General features: G+C 35.9%; 1 protein-coding gene across 20 annotated transcripts in view; it reads right to left on the bottom strand.

Annotated features, from left to right (window-relative positions):
- Positions 1 to 215: 215 nt before the first annotated feature.
- BAZ2B (bromodomain adjacent to zinc finger domain 2B) overlaps positions 216 to 21,993 on the bottom strand; it is a 94,474-nt gene continuing 72,696 nt past the window's right edge. For 16 of the 20 annotated variants that reach the window (XM_072341762.1, XM_072341766.1, XM_072341768.1 and 13 more), the window contains 16 exons: positions 21,560 to 21,814; positions 20,985 to 21,199; positions 19,586 to 19,660; positions 14,593 to 14,836; positions 12,787 to 12,849; positions 11,469 to 11,613; positions 9,743 to 10,410; positions 8,941 to 9,217; positions 8,628 to 8,783; positions 8,026 to 8,186; positions 6,927 to 7,237; positions 6,407 to 6,542; positions 5,682 to 5,828; positions 2,737 to 2,996; positions 1,934 to 2,077; positions 216 to 1,370 (listed from right to left, as the gene is read on the bottom strand). In XM_072341762.1, coding sequence (XP_072197863.1) covers positions 1,217 to 1,370; positions 1,934 to 2,077; positions 2,737 to 2,996; positions 5,682 to 5,828; positions 6,407 to 6,542; positions 6,927 to 7,237; positions 8,026 to 8,186; positions 8,628 to 8,783; positions 8,941 to 9,217; positions 9,743 to 10,410; positions 11,469 to 11,613; positions 12,787 to 12,849; positions 14,593 to 14,836; positions 19,586 to 19,660; positions 20,985 to 21,199; positions 21,560 to 21,814 — 3,411 coding nt within the window. In that variant the 3' untranslated portion in view covers positions 216 to 1,216. The remainder of the gene's footprint in view (positions 1,371 to 1,933; positions 2,078 to 2,736; positions 2,997 to 5,681; positions 5,829 to 6,406; positions 6,543 to 6,926; positions 7,238 to 8,025; positions 8,187 to 8,627; positions 8,784 to 8,940; positions 9,218 to 9,742; positions 10,411 to 11,468; positions 11,614 to 12,786; positions 12,850 to 14,592; positions 14,837 to 19,585; positions 19,661 to 20,984; positions 21,200 to 21,559; positions 21,815 to 21,993) is intronic. The other 4 variants (XM_072341772.1, XM_072341780.1, XM_072341781.1 and 1 more) reach the window with 1 other exon arrangement.

Raw genomic sequence — 21,993 nt, 5'->3', positions numbered from 1 at the left:
AATAAAGCTTCAAGTACTCTTACATTAGTACAAAAAAAAAATAAAGTAAAAATAACCCCCCAAAGCTCCCCCTCTATCTGCCCCAACAGGCCACCACAACACACAGTAGGTAAAACACAGTGGTTACAAATGTCTTTTTTTGTTTTGTTTTTCTTGTTATTTCTGTGGCAAGGCAAATGGAGGAAAATGTTTCTATGAAAAAATACTGTGTGTGCTCGGAAACTGTCACCATTTTATTCCATGTGGATACAAATGATTATATTTAAATTGAGGCTGCGGTGGCTTGAAATTATGTAACAAAATAGAAAAATGGAAAACTAATATCCCCTACACCCTGTTTTTAAAGGCAGGCACTACCAAGATTAAGGAGACTCCACAGTGTTGGTAGAGGATAATTACTGTACAAGCCATACAGCTATAATTACCTTAAGACTAAAATAAAATGCTACTGCCCTCCTAAGGCATAAACAATAATATCTGCAAACAATATGTACACATCATACATATTTAAAACAAGACTTAATATAAACAATAATGAACAGTATGTACATGTCTCAATTTTTCTTCACTGTCTTGAAATACAATTTAACTACACAAGTGATGCAGCAACATATATATAAATGTACTTGTAACTCTACAGTAAAGTTTATTTTTAGTGCTTTTACAGCACATCAGTGTAAACAGTTTTACTTGGCTTTGTTTTACATTTTAAAACATTCCTTGTTGTATTTTCAAGATTTAAAGCAATTTTCTAGTTCTTCCTTTTCACAGAAAACGAAGATTCTGGATGCTGTATAATCATAAATAATTCATAAAATTAAATACATTCACTAAAAAATAAACTACAAAGTAAAAAAATGAAAAATAGATATTTATTGGAAGGGAAAAAGAACCATTTTCCCGAGTAGAGCTCTGGTGGTTGAATATTCAGTGCGATTTGATATATTTTAAATTGCTATTGCACTAAAACACCCCTTTCTTTGAAATTCTTTGGGTGTGCTTCCCTGTTCTACCTAAATTAGTTTGTTAAAACACACAAACCAAGAACCAAGGGGTCATGGTTGCTGTAGGAGTGAAGCCTTTAGAACTATTATCACTTCTTTGTGATACTTCTAAGGAAGAACAGTCATTAGTTACGCAGGAGCCTTGCACTTTCACGTTCACATTGCTGGTCTTATCAGTCCTCACTTAAGGGGAAAAATGAGTTCTGGTAACTTCAGCTCAGTTTGAAAATCTCTGTCCATCTTTTTTCAAAGTATTTCCTCATGTTGTGGCCAGCCCTGCCTATGTCAGAATCATCTTCGTTAAAGGTTTCACAGTTGTCAAAAACAAGCCTGACATCTAGCGAAAACGCTTCAACATTAGGGTACCTGGAAAAAGAAAAAGGTGAATGATTTCTGGAGCAGTTAAAATCAAAGGAGAAAACGTACGCAACAAAGAGCTCTCCTAACATCAGTGCATTTACAGCCCGTTACAGAATGCACAATGAATGAACAAGTTAAATTCATCTAATTTTAATATTTCCAGGAAAATAAACCTCAGCACAAGCAAGTTCTTTCCATTACCGTTTTTGTTACTTTTCTAGAAAAAAATTAAGACAGAATTTCAAGTCTGAACCGTGCGACGTTTAATTTATTTTTTAAACTCACTTCCCTTTTCCCTTCAACATTTTTCTAGTTAAAATACTTTCAAAGGAAGCACTCAGTACAGCTGCCATTACCCAGAAAAGGAACAATCAACACTGTAAAGGGCTGCCTGGATTAATCCCACTATGTTGCCTTTTTTTTCCACTCTTTTTCTTATCCTGAAATAGTGTTCCAGTACGCAAATGAACTGTTAAAAAGAAATGCAGTACAATTCTCAAGTCTACCAATAAGTGTGTGTGGAGCATTGACATCTCAGGGTAAGTAAAATTTACAATAAGTTTACTTACTGTCCACTGGTTAGCTTGTCTCTAATGGTGGAAAAGTCCATGGGCTTCTTAATAACTTTCTTATAACCAGGAACAAGTTTCAAGTTTACAGGAAGTAAGAAAGGCCAAGCATCTTCATGAGTTTCCAATTCTGAGAGAATCATGCTGAATAAAATACGGATTTAAATAAGTGATTTTAAACTTTGCTTAATCAGAAAAGTTGTTTACTGTTCCGTAAATTCATCACATACTGTGAACCTATTCACCCTTCAGAAGGAAAACTCTTACATAATCTGTGCCCTCTGTAAGGCAGAAAACAGCTCCAATAAAGACAGAAAAGTGACTATTCAGAGTAGCACCTAGTTCTGTCCAAAGATGAGGTTCAAAATACTGAAGTTGCACAAATATTTCACCATAAATGATTTGCAACTAGTAAAGCAGTTACTGATACTAGTTTTCCAAAAACCACAATGACACTACAGAAGATAATGCTCTCCTATTACCATCTCTTCTGTAACGCAACAGCTACACACCAGAAAGCTGTCAATACCACACAGCTTTCAGGGAGCTTCCTACCCTTGGATGGTACAGAGGAGTACATTTCACATACCACACACTGCGATTAAGTACCTTCCATTGCCAAACAAGGCAATTACTCCCTGCAAGCACACTTGTTTTTTGGTACAACCACAGTCTAATCACCACAACCCGTGTGGAGATGCATAACAGCAAACAGGGTTCTTGTTCCCCAATGAGGCACCACCTGCTTCTACAGCACATACCAGAGTTTAGAATCAGTCACTTTACAAGAAGGTCGATCATACCTGCACACAGCCAGGTCCTTGGAGTCATCTCTTTTAGGTTTCTTTATAGCAGTGAAATTTTCTTGCTTTCCTTGGCTTACAGAAACACTTTCATCCATTTTCCTTTTCCTAGGGTCTGTTTTCCCTCTTTTTAATGAGGTGCTAGTAGTCGCAGAGTCTTCATCTTCTGTATCTCCTGGTAATTTCCTGCCTCTCTTTTGTTCATTACTTTTCTTTCCTTTGATTTGAAGTTTTTTTAATTTTAGAGTTTGACCACTTGCCTGAAAATAAAAAGGAATAAGCAATAACCAAGAAATTACAGAGATCTGTCACTACTGATAGATAGCAGTGAAGATCAGTCACCAAAAAAAAAAAGAAACAACTATAACATGTCAGCAATTAGCCACTCAAAGGTGAGGCTGCAGAAATCCCTGTGACTAGTGGTTCAGGCTCCCAACTTGTGGCAGTGTAAAAGCACCTGACCTTCAGGCTGGTATGGTTTTCTGGCTCCCAGAAAACCAGGATGGCCTAGTTTTAGGTACAGTACAAAGGTCACAATGAAAGTGATGCCTGTTATTTTTTTCCTCAGAAACCCTAACAGCCACTAAGAGCACAATAACTCTATTTGATAGAGGAAATTGACAGCTACACAGCACCATTTTTCAGCACAGTCACCACCATTTGCTATATATTTTCACCAGCAATTAACAACAGCCTGCATGCCGTGCTCATAAAAATATGCACCAGCTAAGGTGACTACTGTCGCCCTTGCTGAAATCTACCACCCACTGCCCCACTGTACTGACACCCACTTCTTGGTTTCCACTTTCAGCAAACATCACTGAATGCCAATGAATTCAGTTCCACATCTTTGCCTCATACGCATTTCCATGTCAGACAGCATTTTGTCAGAAAGGCCCCCTGTGGCCATCTACTGCATGGAGATGAAGCGTAATAAAATATTGCCAACCTCTGCTACCATAACACCAACATTTGCCTTTGATGTCATGGCACAACATCAGGAGGCATTATTGCTGGAGTAACCCTTCTATTTGTCCATTCTCAATAGACTGATATAGCCCAAACTGGAATTTTATATCCATTTTCAATCAGCTGTATTACTTGCAAGATACAGAAAAGAGCTTTTAAAAGTCAAGACAGTGAAAGGATCAACTGATGTAAATAAAATGCTAGTTATGGAAGAAATAAATAGCCTAATTGCAAGACAAATACAATAAAACCTTGGAGTACAAAGCCACAACAATTGTAGAATTGGGAAATAAGGACTATTATTTAATCAAATAGAAAAATATTTATAGACAATGAGGTGAAACTAAGAAAGAACGTGTTTAAAATGTAGACAATAGGAGTTATGGTTATTGACAGCATCATAAGACAACAGCAATTGAAGACATCACTCAGATCATTAGAACATAACATCAAACCACAATGCTATTGAAAAGACCCACTTATACCTATGATTAGAAATTACTTAATTCCATGAATTTTATAAATGACCTTCCTAAGCATTTCAGATCTGATTGTAACTAGTGTGACAAGAAATGTGGTCAGTTTGCAATTAATTTGTCATCTGAATTGTAACACAGAAAGTGTATGCTGTGTATAGAGTTAGTTCTGTTTAATACCGAACACACTAAAATGTTTTGGAAATAAATGTACTCTGTTAATGCCATTCAGTATCACATATATATATATTTTTTGTTCAAGGTTAGAGAAACAGGCAAGTGTATCAGTTTGTAAAGAAAAAAAAGAGTGATGCTGACTATTGGCCATGTAGATAAAAATATAATGTCAACCAATGAGAACAAATCATTTTTGAGTATCTAAAGTGTATTAGGAAATAGGCCTCAGGCCAAATAAGGAAATATTCTCTATTAACTAGAAAATGGCAGGCGGTCAGCCTTATTTTAGACAAGAAAAAAATCCAAGCTGAGATAAATTAGGACAGCAGAGTTTTTATCGTGTCATAAAATTGTTTCTCTGTTTTACAGAATTTTGAATCACTACTCAGTATGTACTGAAGATCAGGCAGAATTATACTTTGGATTTCTTATATCTTCGAATTTCAAACTTCCAGCCAAATTTGCAACAAAAGAAACACCTCAGAAAAACATTATTCTGTCATACTAGAAATACAACAATTGTAGAAGAAAACAGGGAAAAAAAAATCCAGACGCAACAGGGTAAGTGATAGCACAGTGGGATAATTTCTTATAACAAAGTTGTGATATGATTCCTTGATAGCTACAGGAAAAGGTTAAAGCCTGAGTTTACCTTTACTGCATAATGAAGTTGCAACAATGACCTATTTATATTACTCACACTGCACGTCGTTTAAAAAACAATGCACTTCCCTTATTACTTGGTCAAAGATGCACCCAAAAAGAATCACACTGACAATAGGTGAGAAATATCCAACAATGCATACTGTAGTTGAAAGTTACAGTGTTCACAAATGAAAAATTGTATCAATTTTGCAACTACATACAGACTAGAAAAAATGTGGACATTTAATAGTATTTCCTGCTTTGAGTCATTTAAATAGAACTATCCTACTGGTGAAACTTATCTATGCTTTAAAAAAAACAACTACATATTTTTCTCTGATTTTTCTTTTCAAACCATCTAAGACATCTGCCCATCAACTCTTAACAATGAAGCTCTAAAGACAATTACTGAAAAGTATCATAGAATGAAGAAAAAGCTATGATGTTGAATCAGCAACAAAATTATGGATATACTTACATTAAAAATTAAAGATTAAGGCAAACTTCTACTGCCACTGAAATCCAAGTTAAACAATTCATCTCATACAATTTAATTGCCACCCAACACAAAACATACAGATTGTTATTTTTGTTGGAAAAAAAGCACTGGTGGGCCTACAATTCTAGAATCTACAAGAAGAGCACTACATGTCACTCTGACTTTATGGTTAGCGTTACCTTTGCTATGCAGGCAGGACAAAACCAGTCACCATCTGGTATGGTAGTGATCTTGGGTCTGTGGCAGTAGGTATGACAGCCTTTATCGCAGCCATCACAAAGCAGCAGCAGTTCCTCGTTATCTCCCTTTCGACATATTTGGCAGTACTGTAACACATGAAAAATGGACTCAGTTCAATCTGTAAGCTTTGAAGCAGGGAATGATACCTAAATTACAGCTCCCTTTCAAACAGTTCACTCTGTAAATTATTATTTTTTTATTTTCACTTTACCTCAGAGTTCAGTAATAATAAGGAATATATAAAGTACACAAAGAGCTATCTAAAGGCACGTAGGAACAAAAATGTGCTGAATCACCATAAAGCTTATATCATAGATAAAATATACTCCACTAAATACAGTATCAGATGAAGTCATAAATTACTATTTACCAAAATGTTAATTATAAGGAGTCATTACTATCTTACATAGAGCAAACAATTACAAGGGCTTTTCATTTTAACATTTTCGTGATACTGAATTTGGCAAAAAGGGAACAATCATTTCCAGTATATTTATACTCATCTGTGCACAATGTACAGTTAATATTAAGTTTCATAGGCAGTAATAAAGCATATGTTATAAATCATGTTCTCTTGTAATACCTAAAGCAAACAAAACTGTGAAAACAGGATATAGCAAAACTAGTTCAGTCACACTATTTTTTCTTAATAAAAAACACTTACGACTTTCATAATAGATTTCTCCCATGCTATCGATTTCTGTAATTGCTGAATGCACAGAGCCACCTGTGCAGCACTTCGTGCTTCTGACAATGCCTTTCTCCATACCCTTAGCCCTGGAGCAATATCCTCTTCAGTTCTGTATTGAAATACAGAGAAATTAGGTAGGTCACATCCACGTTTGCTGATATTTGAACGTGGAACAAGCATTATCACACTGAAAGCCAAGCAACGACAAAACATACACAGCCAATAAGTATAAGGAATAAGCAACTAAATTTGATGTAGTGCACAGACTGTGGCTACAAGCCTCAAAGCTTAGTCACATCCAGTTAAATGTAAGATAACTTTGCATTATCAACAAACATAACAAAAAAATATCTTTATGAAGCACCATGCAGAATAACATGATCCATATGGATCACAAGACATACAAGAAAGTACATAGATAACAAGCAATAGAAAATAGGCTCCAATTAGCAAAGAAGCACAATAATTTTTCAAGTTAATCTCAAAAACCTACCCGTCACCATCACCACTAATGGATGGTGCAGGAGCAGGGACAGTAACTGTGCCCACATTATCCAGTTTGATCTGAATGGTGGTACTTAAGGGGCTCTTCAGATACCTTCGCTCTATGTTCCGCTCCAAGTCAGCAAGCCTGGTTACAGCTATATCTAGAGGGTTGTCACTCTTCCGCTCTAGAGAGCTGGTACTGCCTTCTCCGCCTCCAGCACTATCTCCATCGTGCTTCTTGTGCAATCTAATAATTGACTTATGTTCATGATATACCAAGTCTTCTCTTTCTGATGCAGGTTCAGGACACAGCCAGCCCTATGTTAATAGAAAGGTTTGTGCATTTATTGGTTGCTATTTAACTTAGTCTTTGAATAGAGGAACTGTTCTACAGAATCAGAATAAACAATTGAAGTGCTGTTTCCAGTACATCTTGGTAACTTGTAATCCATCTGTAGAGACCTTTTCCAAAATCTCCAGAGAACTAAAACAATCAATCAAAAATATATGAGCATTACCAGACTTTCTGAAGTGAGTTTTCTGCAACATTCTGCATTCTTATCTTACTTTGAAATACCCTACCAGTGAAAACATCAGAATAGGTCTGTTTCATGTCTCAATAGACAGTATTCATTTGGTCACAGAGAAATGGCACCTACTAGTAGAACACACTGCACCTGGAATACTACATCCATACTTGAACCAAACATACTTAGTTTGGTATCAGTACTCACCATGGAAAAGTTACTGGAACAACCCAAACGAGGCAGAAAGGTGGCAAACCCCACAAAAATTAAGTCAACTACATGAAACGAAATCTGGGCGTTCATGAAAGGTAAACAAAATGTGTGTGATTCTGCACACTGCCAAAGAACCCCTCAGGAGCTGTCATTCTGATCATCTTTAGCTGAAGATACAACTGCAATGAAATATCTGAAACAGATATCCATGATAGAGCTGCAGTGCATTTGTTTTATTTGCTGACTATTATAGACGAATGAGAAGGCACTTACCAGCAGTAAAAGGGCTGCCACTATCTACTTTAAATTCTTCCCACTTCATCAACATTATTTTAAAAGAGAAATTTTACTAAAAGTTAGTTTTACCTTAACTTGCAAACTAGCTGATGCAACTCTCCTCTCTAGATCTTCCACCTGCTGAAGAATAGCAACGTCCACCTCCATTGCTTGCTCTTCTACTGACCAGTTTTCCACAACATCTCGAGTTACCTGGTTATCTTCGTTTTCATTGATATCAATAATTGCAACTGCATTTGAGAATCATATTTTGTTAAGTTATTACAACTTCTCTAAGTAAATTCAAGCCGTTTTACCTGTCAGTCCATTTAAATGCTGAAGAATTGTTACAGAAGTGTATGGCTCTTAAGATATCCAATATGACCACCAAATTCTGTAGGATTTCAAGCTTGCAATAAAGAGGCAAGGGGAAGGGAAGGCTGAGCTATATTGTTACAGAGACTGAAAATGCTTGAAAAGTTATCAACACTTAAACCAAAAGAGAATTTATATTAAAGAAAGATTTTCCAACACTAACTTCCCAGCATAAGGCTGGTAAAAATGCAAGTATGAGACTTTTTACTGTGTTTTTCTGGCTGCTATGACCATCTCTGTATCCAAGCACATCCTGAAAAGATCTCAGCATTATTATGCTCCAATATCATGTGCAACATAAATACCAAATTACCTACCATCCTTATTTTTGACGCAGGCCATAGTGATATAGTCCATGTGTTTCTGTATTTGTTTTTGTAATGCCTTTTCTCTTATTCCCCTGAGATGCAGCACTTTATGCAAAGATTTTAGGTCCTCAGGATCAGTAATCCTCCACCACCCATACTGCATTTCTAAAGCAAGACAAACATATAAATACTTATCACGTGTTTTTCACATGATTACAGTCAGATTAGAGAAATTCACTAGGGAAATTAGAAAAAGTAAACTGTAACAGCACAGCAGCACTAGAAATTATCCAGACAGTCCCACCTGACTGCCCATCCTTACCTTCTGGTATAGGTTTTGGGTTTGAGTGATCTGCTGGCTTGGCCACTTCCACTGCTGCACAGGTGGTAGAAGCTACTTTCTCAGTCTGCAGTGCTGGTGATTCACTTTTACTTGTAGGAACACTAGATGTCAAGAATGAGTTACCATTCCCTTCTGATAATCCCAACCCTGATCCAATAGTAGGTAAAGGAGATGAAAATTGAACATTTGAAGTAAGAACTCCTGTAGGCCATCCACAAAACTGAAGTCCCATGACAGGCAGTCCAGGCTTCATCTGCTACAGGGAAAACATTTTTAACACCATCAAAACTGGTATTGTTCAGTGTTACCAAGAAACCAGACTTATCATTAAAATGCTAATTTTCAAGCAGCAATCAAAACAAAAAGGATGTCTTTACTTGCTCAGTACTTCAAGTTGTTCAGGAAAAAGTCACATAACAATGATGTAGTAATTCCTATTAGAACCTGTGATTGCTTAAGGAACAGTATATTTCGAGGGCAGAGTCAAATGTCTGAAATCTGTTTTTCATTTAATACAATAGCCAAACCCCTAAAAGCAAAACCTGATTACTAAAATAAACATACAAAACATCAAACATTGGTTAATTTATTTTTTTTTAAATAAAAAATTCTAGTATTATCTCTTTTACATGGAACTACTATTAAAGTTTAGAAATAGTAAGTAATAAAATAAATGAAAACACAATGATATTATACCATGCCTGTGAAACAATTTGGCTCAAAATAAATTCTGCTAAGTTAGCACAGCAAATTAATACTATTTAAACAATTATTTATTTACCTGCAGTGGTGGCAATGCAAAAGGACTCAATCCCATTGGACTCTGTGCAGAGGTTGAACCCAGAAGAGGTGATGGAACAGGTGAAGGTGATTTTGATGGTGGATGTGATTGAGGAGTAAGTGAAGTTGCAGTAGCTGGTGCATCTGCATGGGTAACTGACATGTCATCACAGGGCACTCTTGGCAAAAGGCTGAACCACTGCCTGTTCTTCTCAGTAAGAGTCTTTAACAACTGATCACTTGGAATTAATGGAGAACTATAAAACTTTCCTGTCCCGCTTGCAATAGGACTGAAAAGATTATTAGAATCAGGCTTCTCACTGCTGCTTTGTGATACGCTGGGTTGAAGACTGCACAGAGAGTTTTGGGAGGTATTTTGATAAGATGGAGTGCATCCATTTGCTGCACCACCATTAGGTTTTTGGGGCATAACATCAGACTCATGTGGCATTTTTGCAACCTCTAACAGTTTGCTTAGTTTTGAAAATGACCCAGGCTTTTGCAAAAACAAATTAGTGTTGTCCTTTTCTTTCAGATCTTCCTTTTGCTCACAGTGAGTTGTATTTAAACAGCTTATTTTTTCTTCTGAGATCTCAAGTACCTCTTCTTTAATCTGTATGCTTTCTACTTTTTTTAACTTTTCTTTTTCTTTTGCAATTTCTTCTAGACCTAAAGAAGTACAAAAACCGTAGATGAAACAAAACAGACCAACTAATTTAGATCACTTTTATCATCTCAGCAACAACTAATTCTTTTTTGCCTCCTTTCATATTAGATTTATTTTATATAAATAAAATGACTTCCTACTTCCCACAACAAAGCAAATGTAAAAGCACATGCAGATTCTCTAACACTGGGAGGAAAAATAAAATCAGTGTAGTCAAAGCTACAGTATTCTTCCTTAAGATATATTGGTGTCTACAACAAGACAGCAGTGTCTACAATTTGTCAGCACAAGATCTTTGAAATATGTATTTTCGCTGGTTTTCTTCTTGACAGACTCAATTTGCTTTTCCAGCCACTCATACACTTACATCAGCTGGGTACAATGGAGCCTTTAAGCTTATTTTTGCAAAAGGCCATTTTATTAAACTGACAGCTAGCTACTAAAACAAGTACTATTATTCTTATTGTGAAATCAAATATTATCAAAATATTTAAGGGCAACATTAAATGTTTTATCCCTTTAGATAAAAAATCATTGCCAACTAAGACTGTGAAGTTTATTTGCCAGCATTCTTGGCAGTTTCAAACTGTTTGAAGAACTCCCCAGTATGACAGACTGCCTACACACAGCAGAGCAGGCAGATGTGATCAGACAATGCAGTCAGAAGTTGGTAACAAATGCCAGTTTCTGGAAATATTCAAGGTGGAGAAGACATATTTTTAATGCACAGGAAAACCATTTTTCTGTCTTCTGTCATCTCGTCTTTCTTAACTACTTCCTTTCTACCCTTTACTAATGTTTCAGCCTAAGACTAGGAACCCCCTTTTTTTTTTTAAGGATAGAAAAAAGACAGAATAAGGGCAAGGGATTAGAGAAGTAAATGTCTTCCAACAAGAAAAAGGGTATCAGAAAGCATCATATGAATGGAAGACTTACTGAGTTACCTGCTTAGCCTCAGGTTTAAGATGAAGAGACCTCACTACACAAAATTATCACCCACAGACTGGCAGCATGGCTTGCCATGGCATGCTCTATTATGACGTTATGCTATGCTGCTCACCTTCACCGCTTTCCATGCCTTCTACAAAAATGCCACCACACTGGGGCAGAATCCAATACCGGCGCCTGTAACGGTCTTGACCAAACATCATTGAACGCAAACAATGCGAGGCTTCAAATAACTTCTTTCTGTACTGGCTTTGTTGCTGTTTTTAAACAAGAGAAGGTGTTATAATTTCATAGGTGAAAAATAAACAACTTTTAAGAAGTCTATTAAAAAAACCATCTGTTTGCCAGTGACCAGAATTTCAAGACTTAATCAAGGCACTTTTAAAGGCTTTTTGTGTATTATATGCTACTCTTACTCATAACTGCTGCACTGATTATTTGACTTGGAGAAATGCCTTGGAAGAAAAAAATAATTAAATCACTTCCTGATTCACCTTATGTTTATCAGCTTTCCTTTAAAAGCACATTTTTTGCAATGCTATGCCCGACACACTTAAAATTTGCTTTCACAAAAGAAAATCATCAATGACTACGTTGTAAGAGAACACCTGAAATCTATTAATTAAGGAATAAAAGTGGTATAAATAGCACTTGAACATTGACAAACAGTGAGTGCTGCTGCAGCCCAAAGGAAAATAAGATATTTTAACCAGTTCATAAAAGAGTATTCTAACATAAAAGCTATCTGAGGGGAGCTACCAATTATTTCAGTTCCTTTATTCACTTTTTTCTCTGCTAAATTGATACTGTTGGAAGACAGGTATAATTCTGGACTACTAATTTTTTGTAATTTGGATGTGAGAGAAAGCAGGAGATAAAGTTTTAAATGACAGATTTTCTGACAGAAAAATAGAAACATGGGCCACGAGTAGAGCCCAACTTTTAGTATTCTATTATTTATGTTTCCTCCTTCTCTTTCATTGTTTCTTCTTTTGAAATCTGAAGCAAGGATAGCCCTCTATCAGTCTTGAACAGTTGCAACCATTAGCAAACTGCAAGAAAAGATAAGAACTGCAGACATTTGTACAATGAAAATCGCACTGTCTCTTGGACACAAAGCCTTATGATCAATTTATAAATCAACAGACAGAAGTATAAAATTAAACCTGAACAACAACTTGAGATGTGGAAAGATATCATCAACAGCTTTCTGATCACTGATTGTGTGAGATCCGCTAATGCAACAAATACTTATGGACTAAAATTCAGGTGTCATAGACAGCTGCAGCATCCGTACTTTCATCAAACGAAAGTTGATCCTGATTAAAACTTATAATAAGGGAGAGCATTGAAGGCAATGGCTTGTGATTTCAACTCTGAAATTCCACCACCACAGTCAAATACAAATCACAACCGAGATGATCTCTCACCTTAGTCAGTTTTTCAATCTGCTTCTCTAGTTCTTCAACACTTGCTGTCTGGTCTCCATCATCCTATAATTACCAAACATACTGTCACACCAAAACCATCTCAGGATAAAACTCTACTATGTCTTATTAACTTTGTAGTAGAAAAGATGTAACAGAAAATGCGACTTCAAATGTGAAAGGCAAATCCTGAGGATAAATATGTTCAAATATTTGCCTGTTTAATGTATTGGACAGGAACAACATAGCTGGAAAAAAAGACCTATCTTTCAACTGGACCCCAAATACATATGTATTGAAAGACGGTGACAAAATGTTGGTTATTGCAACATTTTTTTGTGTATAAACAACTACATAATTTACATACTCCTATATTCCATGAAGCTTTTTGATTATTTATGTATATTTCACAGAGTTTTTTCTTGCAAGAAATAACAATCTCTTGAGTTTTGTCAGTCACTCTTTCAGAGCATACTTGTAACTTATTTAAACGCCTACAAGAAATTGTAGGGCCACTTTAAATGATAAATCACTGTAAGAATCCCAGTATTATCCTTCCTGATTTTTAGAGAGGAGTGTACCAAGCCTATGGTTCTTCCTTCCTAGTGTAGTTAAACATACAATTTATTTCCATTAGAAGAGCTTTTATTTAGTTGAGGAAAATCTTTGTGGATAACAAGAAATTAAAAAATAATAATAATCCTAGGTGCTCCCAATTACTTAAAACATAAGACAATAGTTTCATATTCCATGGCTCTAAAATTAGAGAACCAGAATGAAGCCTTCTAAAATACTACATACAGCACAAATGCTAAGGAATATTTTTTTCCAGAGGAGTTATAGGACTTCCACAGTACCAAACTGTAAGACTGAATTTAAGGGTAAAAGATGAGTAAAAAGATGTGGGATTGGATTCCTAGATGTTACCTATTTTAAACTCTGAAGCATTATTTTGTAAGAATACTATACTACGCCACTACAGTATTTTCTTAAAACTCATACAAGGTAACTGCAACAAAACCAGAGGGGCAGCAAAAAGAGCTGTTCCTACTCTAGAAGCTAGATGTGCTGCTAACGAACAGTGCTTCCAAATATTTGAGTTCACACATTGCATGCATCTATAGTTCAAAGAGCCACTGGTATTTTGTATTGCTCGTCTCTTCATGCAGCGTGAAAAGACGGAGTTCTACAGTCAACGTTACGAGCCCATGGCATGCTATAAAAACTTATACTGTCTACAGTAGATACAACTCAGCTCAAACTAACAATGTTCAACGATCCTTCTTGCATCTCATCCAATACTGACTAGTAAAAACATTATCAACTTGTGCATCAGGTACAACTGAGCACTGAAACATCCTTTCTGCAATATTCATTATCCTAGAAAAGTTATGAAAAGGCACATGGTAATGTCACAGGTACATCTTTTAATAAAAAAATGTTAAATACAACTTCTCTTTTTAATTAAAAATGACCTTTAGTCTCCACTAACTGAGTTTATGCTCATTAGCTAATAACGCTGTGATTCTCAGGATCTTGTGCAAACGCACAAAATTTCAGGAAAATTAAGATGAAGCCAAAACAAACAGAAAGACATTAAGAAAAGAAAAATACACGCTTGAAAACAACTTATTAAAAAAAAAAACAACAATAAAAAAAATAATGAAATGGACGTAAAATACTTTTCCTTCACTCTTACTGTAAGATTTTGGGGAAGTGGTGCAGAGAACCCTAATGTTGCAGGGAAGCATAAGGGGAGCAAGTCTCAATTTACCAGTTAGTTCCATTTCAATATTTAAAATCTCCCACCTCATCCTCACAAACTTCTGCTTTCTTTCCTTTTTTATCTTCTTTGTCCTCTTCATCCTCATCGTCCTCATCTGCCTGATCATCACTATCATCGTCGTCATCTTCATCATAGTCACTGTCCCCACCCTTTCGTCTCCGTTTGCGGCCTGATGTTGGTGTTTCCAAAGAATGAGGCTCCTCTCCTACTTCTCCACCTCCTGTAGCGTCTCTTTTGCCAGTTTTTTTTGCATGAATGATTCTAAGACTTTAAAAACATAACAGGGAGTGAAATTATGCAGCATATTTGTAGCATAAAAACATACCTCTGTTCCTGTGTGATTAAAAGTGAATCATTTTATATCAAATTAGCTCTTCTGTTCTACGATGCTCTACATTTTATTACCTGTTTATTCACATTAAGCAATAAGAAAAAAAATCAGGTTACAGAAAGCTCATAAACCTCTTATCCAATCCTACCTAGAATTTCTGTTTCTTCCCGGTGAATTTTATCACATAACCGTTTAAAAGAAATAGAATACAAGAGTGATACTGAAAAGTCAGAAAGGACAATTAGAAGAAAGAACTATTTATCTTTGTTTTATTCAATTAAGAGTATCTTTATAAAACAGCTGCCAAAGAAAAAATAGGGGGGGAAATCCTAAACTAAACTTATGAAATTCTTTGTACTTGCATGGCAACAGGAAAGTTGGTTTTTAAAGTAATTTTTTTTCTTTTCAGATTTTTTTATTTTTTATTTTTTTTAATTATTATTTAGTTATCATGTATTACTTCGCTTTAGCACAGGCCATTGGATGATCTTTCCATTCTACGAAATGTTTTCTTCTTTAAGAAGTCATGGTAACCTGAGCTATTAGGAGACTCAATCAAATCCTTATTTTTCCTTTTATGAAAGAAAAAGGAAACTTACATACCAGTAATTATAGCTGTTGTAGACCTTCTTCTTCTATAAAAACCCTATAAGACAAGATCCCACACAGCAAAAATTACAGTTCCACCTATCAGGAAGCTAGCAGGCAAGCATGCTGAATCGCAGGAGGTATAGATAGCCAGGCCTAATCACTTATAACGCAGACCAAAAAATGCAACTGACTCAGAAGAGATTCATAAATGTGTAGGGAAGACAAAGATTTTGTAAGAGATGGCTGGAAGAAGGGTAGGATGGGAAAAGTAGAACGGTAACGACAAACACAATTACCAGCACGTAATTCTCCCTTGTCATACTTCTCTCTCTTCCCATCCTACAACACAATATTCCATACAGCAAGTGGCTACAAACGTGATGAGTGTTGTAAAAGTACTGGCTTCTTGACAGATGCACTCTCACGAAAGTATTAGCTTTTTAAAACGCTGATAAAACCATGCCAGCACCAAACAGCACAGAACTTAATGAAGTTGTCACTGCTCAACTGCTAGTAGACCTCTTACAGCTACTTTAGTAATTTATAATATTCTGGATAAAAAATTTCTCCGGCCTTCCAAGGAATCTGGAAGCAAGTTCTGTTTTCAGCTCTGGTACAAGAAGCCTTAGCTAACCAAGTCCTACTGAGATGTCTGCTGAGTTACTATTTTAGAAGATTTTCTTCTACTGTAACTTTACACCGTCAAGTCCTTTTCAGCTGGACTGGAAACTTGTGCCTATGTACGGTAACCATTCATCAAACCAAGCCACTAGTCAGCAACTGGACTGAATGCCGTGCAATGGAATAATTTTAGAGGCAAATCAGATTGAGACAATCTGCAAGACAATTCACTAAAGAAGCAAGCAGATGAAGTTCAGTGATCAGGAAAGATGCTCATTCATACACCTAAAATAAATAACAACAAAAGAAAAAAGCTACTTTCGCTAGAACTGAAAATAGAGATACAACGCTGGAAAGCACCATAGGAAGCGTGAATGATCCTACAAGTAGGAATGGAAATAAATCAGAGATGCCCTCTTTTTATAACACAAGTGTCAGAAAGCAGCTCTTTTTAAATAAAGTTGTGTAGAGGTAGAAATCAATGAGACCAAAAAGACTTCCTTAACCATACAGGATGCTGTGAAGTCCACTACACAAAGCAGTAGGTGATGCTCAGATATACGACTTAAGCCTGCTCTTCCTAACCCACAATGTTTATCAGATTATGGAAGAAAAATTCACCTTATGATTCATTTTTTTAAGCATTCATCATCACTTCTGTACCTAAATCATATATTAGAAAATAGCAAGGAAAAGAAATCCTAAATGTCACGTTTTCTTAGCATTATTCTTCTTAGCTCTCAAGTAATGAAAGTTTCCCAAATCAGAATTACCTCCAATCCAAACCTCAGAATATAATTCCTAACTTTAGGTAACACTGCTTCTGATTTACCACCATTTTACATTGACCAAGTGACACAAGAGATGTCAAGAAGAAGGCATGCACTGGAAGTTACGATTATCTAGTAATAAAATCAACTGAATCATCTCAGGTGAGACAGTCTCCTGACAATATCTGTGATATAGAAAACACAAAGAAAGATGATTTGATCTGATGACACAGATGCTTTTTACAAAAATGGTGACTGGTATCAAGATTCCCCCTAAATGCAATAGAGAAGGCACTAGATGCAACCTCCCAGCACACAGAAGAGGCCAACACAGATCAGAGCTCAATTTCTGACCATAAATATTATTATACTTATCAATGAATTCAGTTCACATCCTTAAAGAAAACAAAACCAATAAAAAACAAACAAAAAACCAAAACCAAACCAATCAATCAAAAAACACAAGAAAGAAAGGAAGAAAGAAAAAAAAAAAAAAAGGAAAAGCCCCCCTAGAGGCTTTTGACTCTTTTTGTTTCAGCCTTGGATTCTAATGTTGTTTTTTTATAAATCTTATCAACAGATTTTTTTTAAGTATGTGTGTATGCATACATATAAACACATATATGGAGATTACATGTATACAGACACACACATACACAATTCTTTTTCTTTTCCTGCAACTGGATATGAAGAATATCGGCAGAGCTCATCTCACCAACAGCTGGAGCATAAGCATAAAAACCAATCAGTCTGTGACCAAAAATATCTTCCGACACTTGCAGAACCTCTTCTCATCCCACTTGAATGTACTTTAAGACAATCTGGACATCACGGTATGATAATTTACACAGCATACACAGATATAACCTGCTAAGCCAGGCTTAGTTGAAATGCATTCATTTCTCAATATCCTTTATTCTACTATTACATGCTTTCCACATACGATGAGTTTGTGTTTTGAGAGTCACGCAGAGATTTGTGTGTATATAGGAAGAGAACGTATCCATTGATCATATGGCAAGTAGTCAGTAGACCAGATATTCCTAAAACTATTTGGAACCAGAATGTTTAAAAACTAGACTGAGCTCTGAAATGGTTGAGGAAGGTAACATACAAAAACCTGGAATGAGAAAAAAGATCAAACAGAAGACTTAAATGGACAGGCTTCTTTTCAGAGTAGCCCCAGAACAGCTGCAGGAGCTTATAAAAATCATCATCTGACATACAAAGAGAGCGCTGTTTTAAACTGATCAATGAAGGCTTCTCCTAAAAGCTTCTGAGAATTCATCAGAAAAAAAAAAAGTGAAAAAATCAAAGATTTTGAATCAAAGATGAGATAGATGAGTTAAGTCTAGTGACTTCAAAGAGGCAAAGAATGTCTCAGAACACTCCCACAATACTTACACCTTACAGTAGGATCAGCACTACTGTTACCTGACATCCACACAGGAAGAGGAAAAGCAAGAAATAGAGAAATGATTGTAGAAATGCAGTGGAGCATGAGACTTTAGGGTCTTATTCCCCCCTACCTGAAGTCAAAGAAAATAAAGATCATGAGAAAAAGAAGGATTCTAATCTACAAGTACTTACAGTTCGATGGAGGGAGAGAAAGACTAAGTGGCCCCATGAGGGACAAGGACAGGCAAGGGTCCCATTCTATTAAGGAATAATTGGCTAAATAGGACTTTACTGACACTTCTAGAACTATGTGGAATCATAGAAGGGTTACAGATGAAGACAGGAAAAGGCACGTGGTACTATCCTAAGAGATAAAATGCATTAAACCTGCACAGACAGGGATTTGTGCTATTAGTAGAGAATTTCTTTTCATTGGTCTTATTTTTTCCTCTACCTCCCTCTTGTCCTTCTTCTTTACTTCTTCCATCTTCCTTCGCAGATACATTAAAGGGAAAAAAGGGAGAAACAAGATTAGAAACATAAGTACCTAAAGCAAGCGTTAAGAAGGGTTACCGTTCCTGATAAGAGATAAAGATGACCAAGAAAAAGGAAAGTAGGAGTCTGGCTATACATTTTTACCACCATGATTCATGACATTTATGCCTTCTAGCTTCCTGGTAGCTGGAGCCATTATGCTTGCTGTATGGAATTTTGTCTTGTAGGATGGGAGAACAGTGGGTATGAAGCTGAAGACCCTTTAAAAATCCTAATTTTACCTTAAATAAAAATATCAAAATATCTAATGTTTGCATGCTAGAGATGGTCCCTAAGTATAAGGAATGATGTAACAAACATAAAATGGAAGTGTTAATTTTATGTCAAAGAAATTGGTAAAATTTGATGGGTGACTGTTGCATGAAAACCACGTATTAAAATGCCTTTCAGAAAGAACACTGCTAAGTATGGTAGGTCCAGATAAACTGATGATGTCAATCACAATATGACAGCTCCTGTTATATTCCAATAAAATAGATTTCACTTTTTTTCCCCAAAGAATACAAAATGGACTTAATCCTAATTTTGAGGAGCAAAAACCCTCTGAATCTCATGCTTCCTTAGCAAGTTATAAAGCACCAGTGCAGGATCATTCTAATCCACCTATATTAGGTAGATCAGTTACCAACTTCTTGGTAAACCTGTAATGGCATCAGCTAATTTTGTTGTCAGAACCAATAAACCATATAGCAACAACTATGAGCAAACAAAAGAGCAAGACATAGTAGAACTTAAGGAAACGAAACTTACTTCCGAAGTTTGCCTTCAACCATCCATTTATCTCTCCGTAAGTTCGACATATAATCAATATTTTTATCAATTTCACTGTCAAAAACAAAATAAGCCAAAGGTAATTGAAATACCATTAACTGTGCACTTTCATGTCTTTTTCTGACAAACATTTATGGGCAAATTTTTTTGTCTCCAACTTTCTAGTTAAACGCTTAAAACAATTTTAAAGTTAGGAAGTTCCAATATTAGAAACATCCGTGCAGTGTACGACTGCACAGACATCAGGCAGCTTTTATTTACAATGTGTTGCAAGCTCTCAGAAGTATGTAATGCAAAGAATTTCTTCTAATAGCTAGTATTTAATGTGAAGCCTCCAACTGCATTAGCCAAAAAGCATCTGGCTGTACACACAACTCAAGTTAGCACAAGTACATATACAGTATTTCACTGGGATCCGTCATCTACAAACTAGCTTCTGTCTTCCTGGAACCTACATCAGAGAAATTCCAGACTCAGACAATTTAGTTATATACTTGTTTCAATGACAAAAATAAAGCACAACCCAGTTTTGAAAGACTGCTATAAATCTGAATTTTACAGTTGGTAAACTGCAATAAGCAAAGGAGTTCCCTGCTGTCATTAATGTGATTAAATACACATTAACACTCTTACAAACTACCTACACAGCACTTGCACCACTCAACTTGCTATTTCCCCGCTTTTTAAAACACAAAATTTCTTTTACTCTTGCATTGCACAAGACCGGTTAACTTTTGCAGCATATTGTAACACCAAGAGACATAGAATCGGCAATGCAACAAAACTCAGTTTGGTCATATAAGACTATCACAGTAAGCAGAGATGTAGATATCCCAAAGGTTGCCACTACCTAACTTTTAATCACACTAGTTTAAAAACACTAAGTTTTTGTATGTTTTATGTGACAGCTTCTTTTACTTATAGAATGCTATATATCACTGACTACACAAACTATACACTTTCTTGAATTACTGCCATAATAAAATAGGCTTCATACTTCAGCTTATGACCTACTTCGCATTTGAACAGAAGAGGATTAAGAAAAAACAACACACAAAACCTATCAAAAGGAAAAGAGAGTAGTACAGAATCATTACATAACTCCTCTTAATTATTCCCCAGAATACTTAGTAAATTTCTTTGTAATCAATCACACCATCTCCAAGAACTTCAAGTTTTGAAAGCTACAGTGAAAAAAAAGACCAAACAAGGGAAACTGCTAATCTTTCAAAATATGAGACAAGAAGTAGTAAAAGCTTATTTCAGCTTTCTTTCTAAGAATGCCAAGAAAAGTCTTGGAACAAATCAGTCTGTACAATGTTTGTAAATAGAACATTTTAAAAACTATTTTTACATATTTGTTTGAGAAGTAACTTACCTGACAACACTTTTGCTGCAAGCTAACTCATTGACAAGGAAAGCTAGCACTGCTGCTTTCTGAGCTGGAGTATGTGCCTGAAAAGCTTTTGTCTTCAAGCTCTCTGTAAGCTCAGTTTGCCCACAATGAGCCTCCATAAATATCTGCAAAATCTCAGACACGTTATCTCGATTGATGCCCACATTCAGTAAGTGCTCCCCAAGAATAGTTTTAGCCTAAAAAAAAAAAAAAGTTTCAATCAATCACATTTGAAAATGCTATTTTCACTGCACTCCGCATTACTGCTTATAAAATTGTTATGTGGTTTTATTTGCTTTTATATACAAGGACTTCAAGCACGGATATTTGTTTGGACTACTCAAATGAAAATCTTCAATGGAGAGAAAAAGAGAAGGCTCCTTTACACCTTGTTAAGAACAGAGATAATACTAACATTAAATTAACATAACAAAAGGCATGGTTCATGTGGACCATTTCACACTCTATGAAGAAAGTGTTCCGAAGCCTAGGATTTGGATTATTTTTTGTTCAGTTGGATTGTTATTGTTTTTTATTACAGATCATTTTGTCATTACCTTGTATCCTGTAACAAGTCCTGGATCACAAACAGCTGCAGAAACAAGCTTTACAAGCAAGTCCTGTACTTCTCCTCTGCTGTCTCCTATGTTCAGCAAACCTTCCTGAAGAGTGCTCAGGGAAGGCACATCTGTATTCACATCAAAGCCAAGAACTTTACCAAAGTTACGCAAGAACTGCACTATCATGAGACAATCTGAAAACGTGCTTCCAGAGAGAACAAGGCCCGGGATGCGAGGCAGCTCTGGCAAAGGCTGAAAAAAAAGGGGGAAAAAGAAAAAAAACCAAAACAACAAAGATTCAGTGGCATATTTCAGAGGGTAACTTTTTAGATTAGTACTTCCGTATGACCTACAGTGTACGAACAATAGAAGGTGAAGGCAATATAGGAGCTGCCCCCACATCCCACTGATAAATTTAACATAACATTGAA

Source organism: Excalfactoria chinensis, chromosome 7, assembly GCF_039878825.1.
Source record: "Excalfactoria chinensis isolate bCotChi1 chromosome 7, bCotChi1.hap2, whole genome shotgun sequence".
NCBI classification, from domain to species: Eukaryota; Metazoa; Chordata; class Aves; order Galliformes; family Phasianidae; genus Excalfactoria; species Excalfactoria chinensis.
This window is presented reverse-complemented; position numbering and strand designations above follow the sequence as displayed.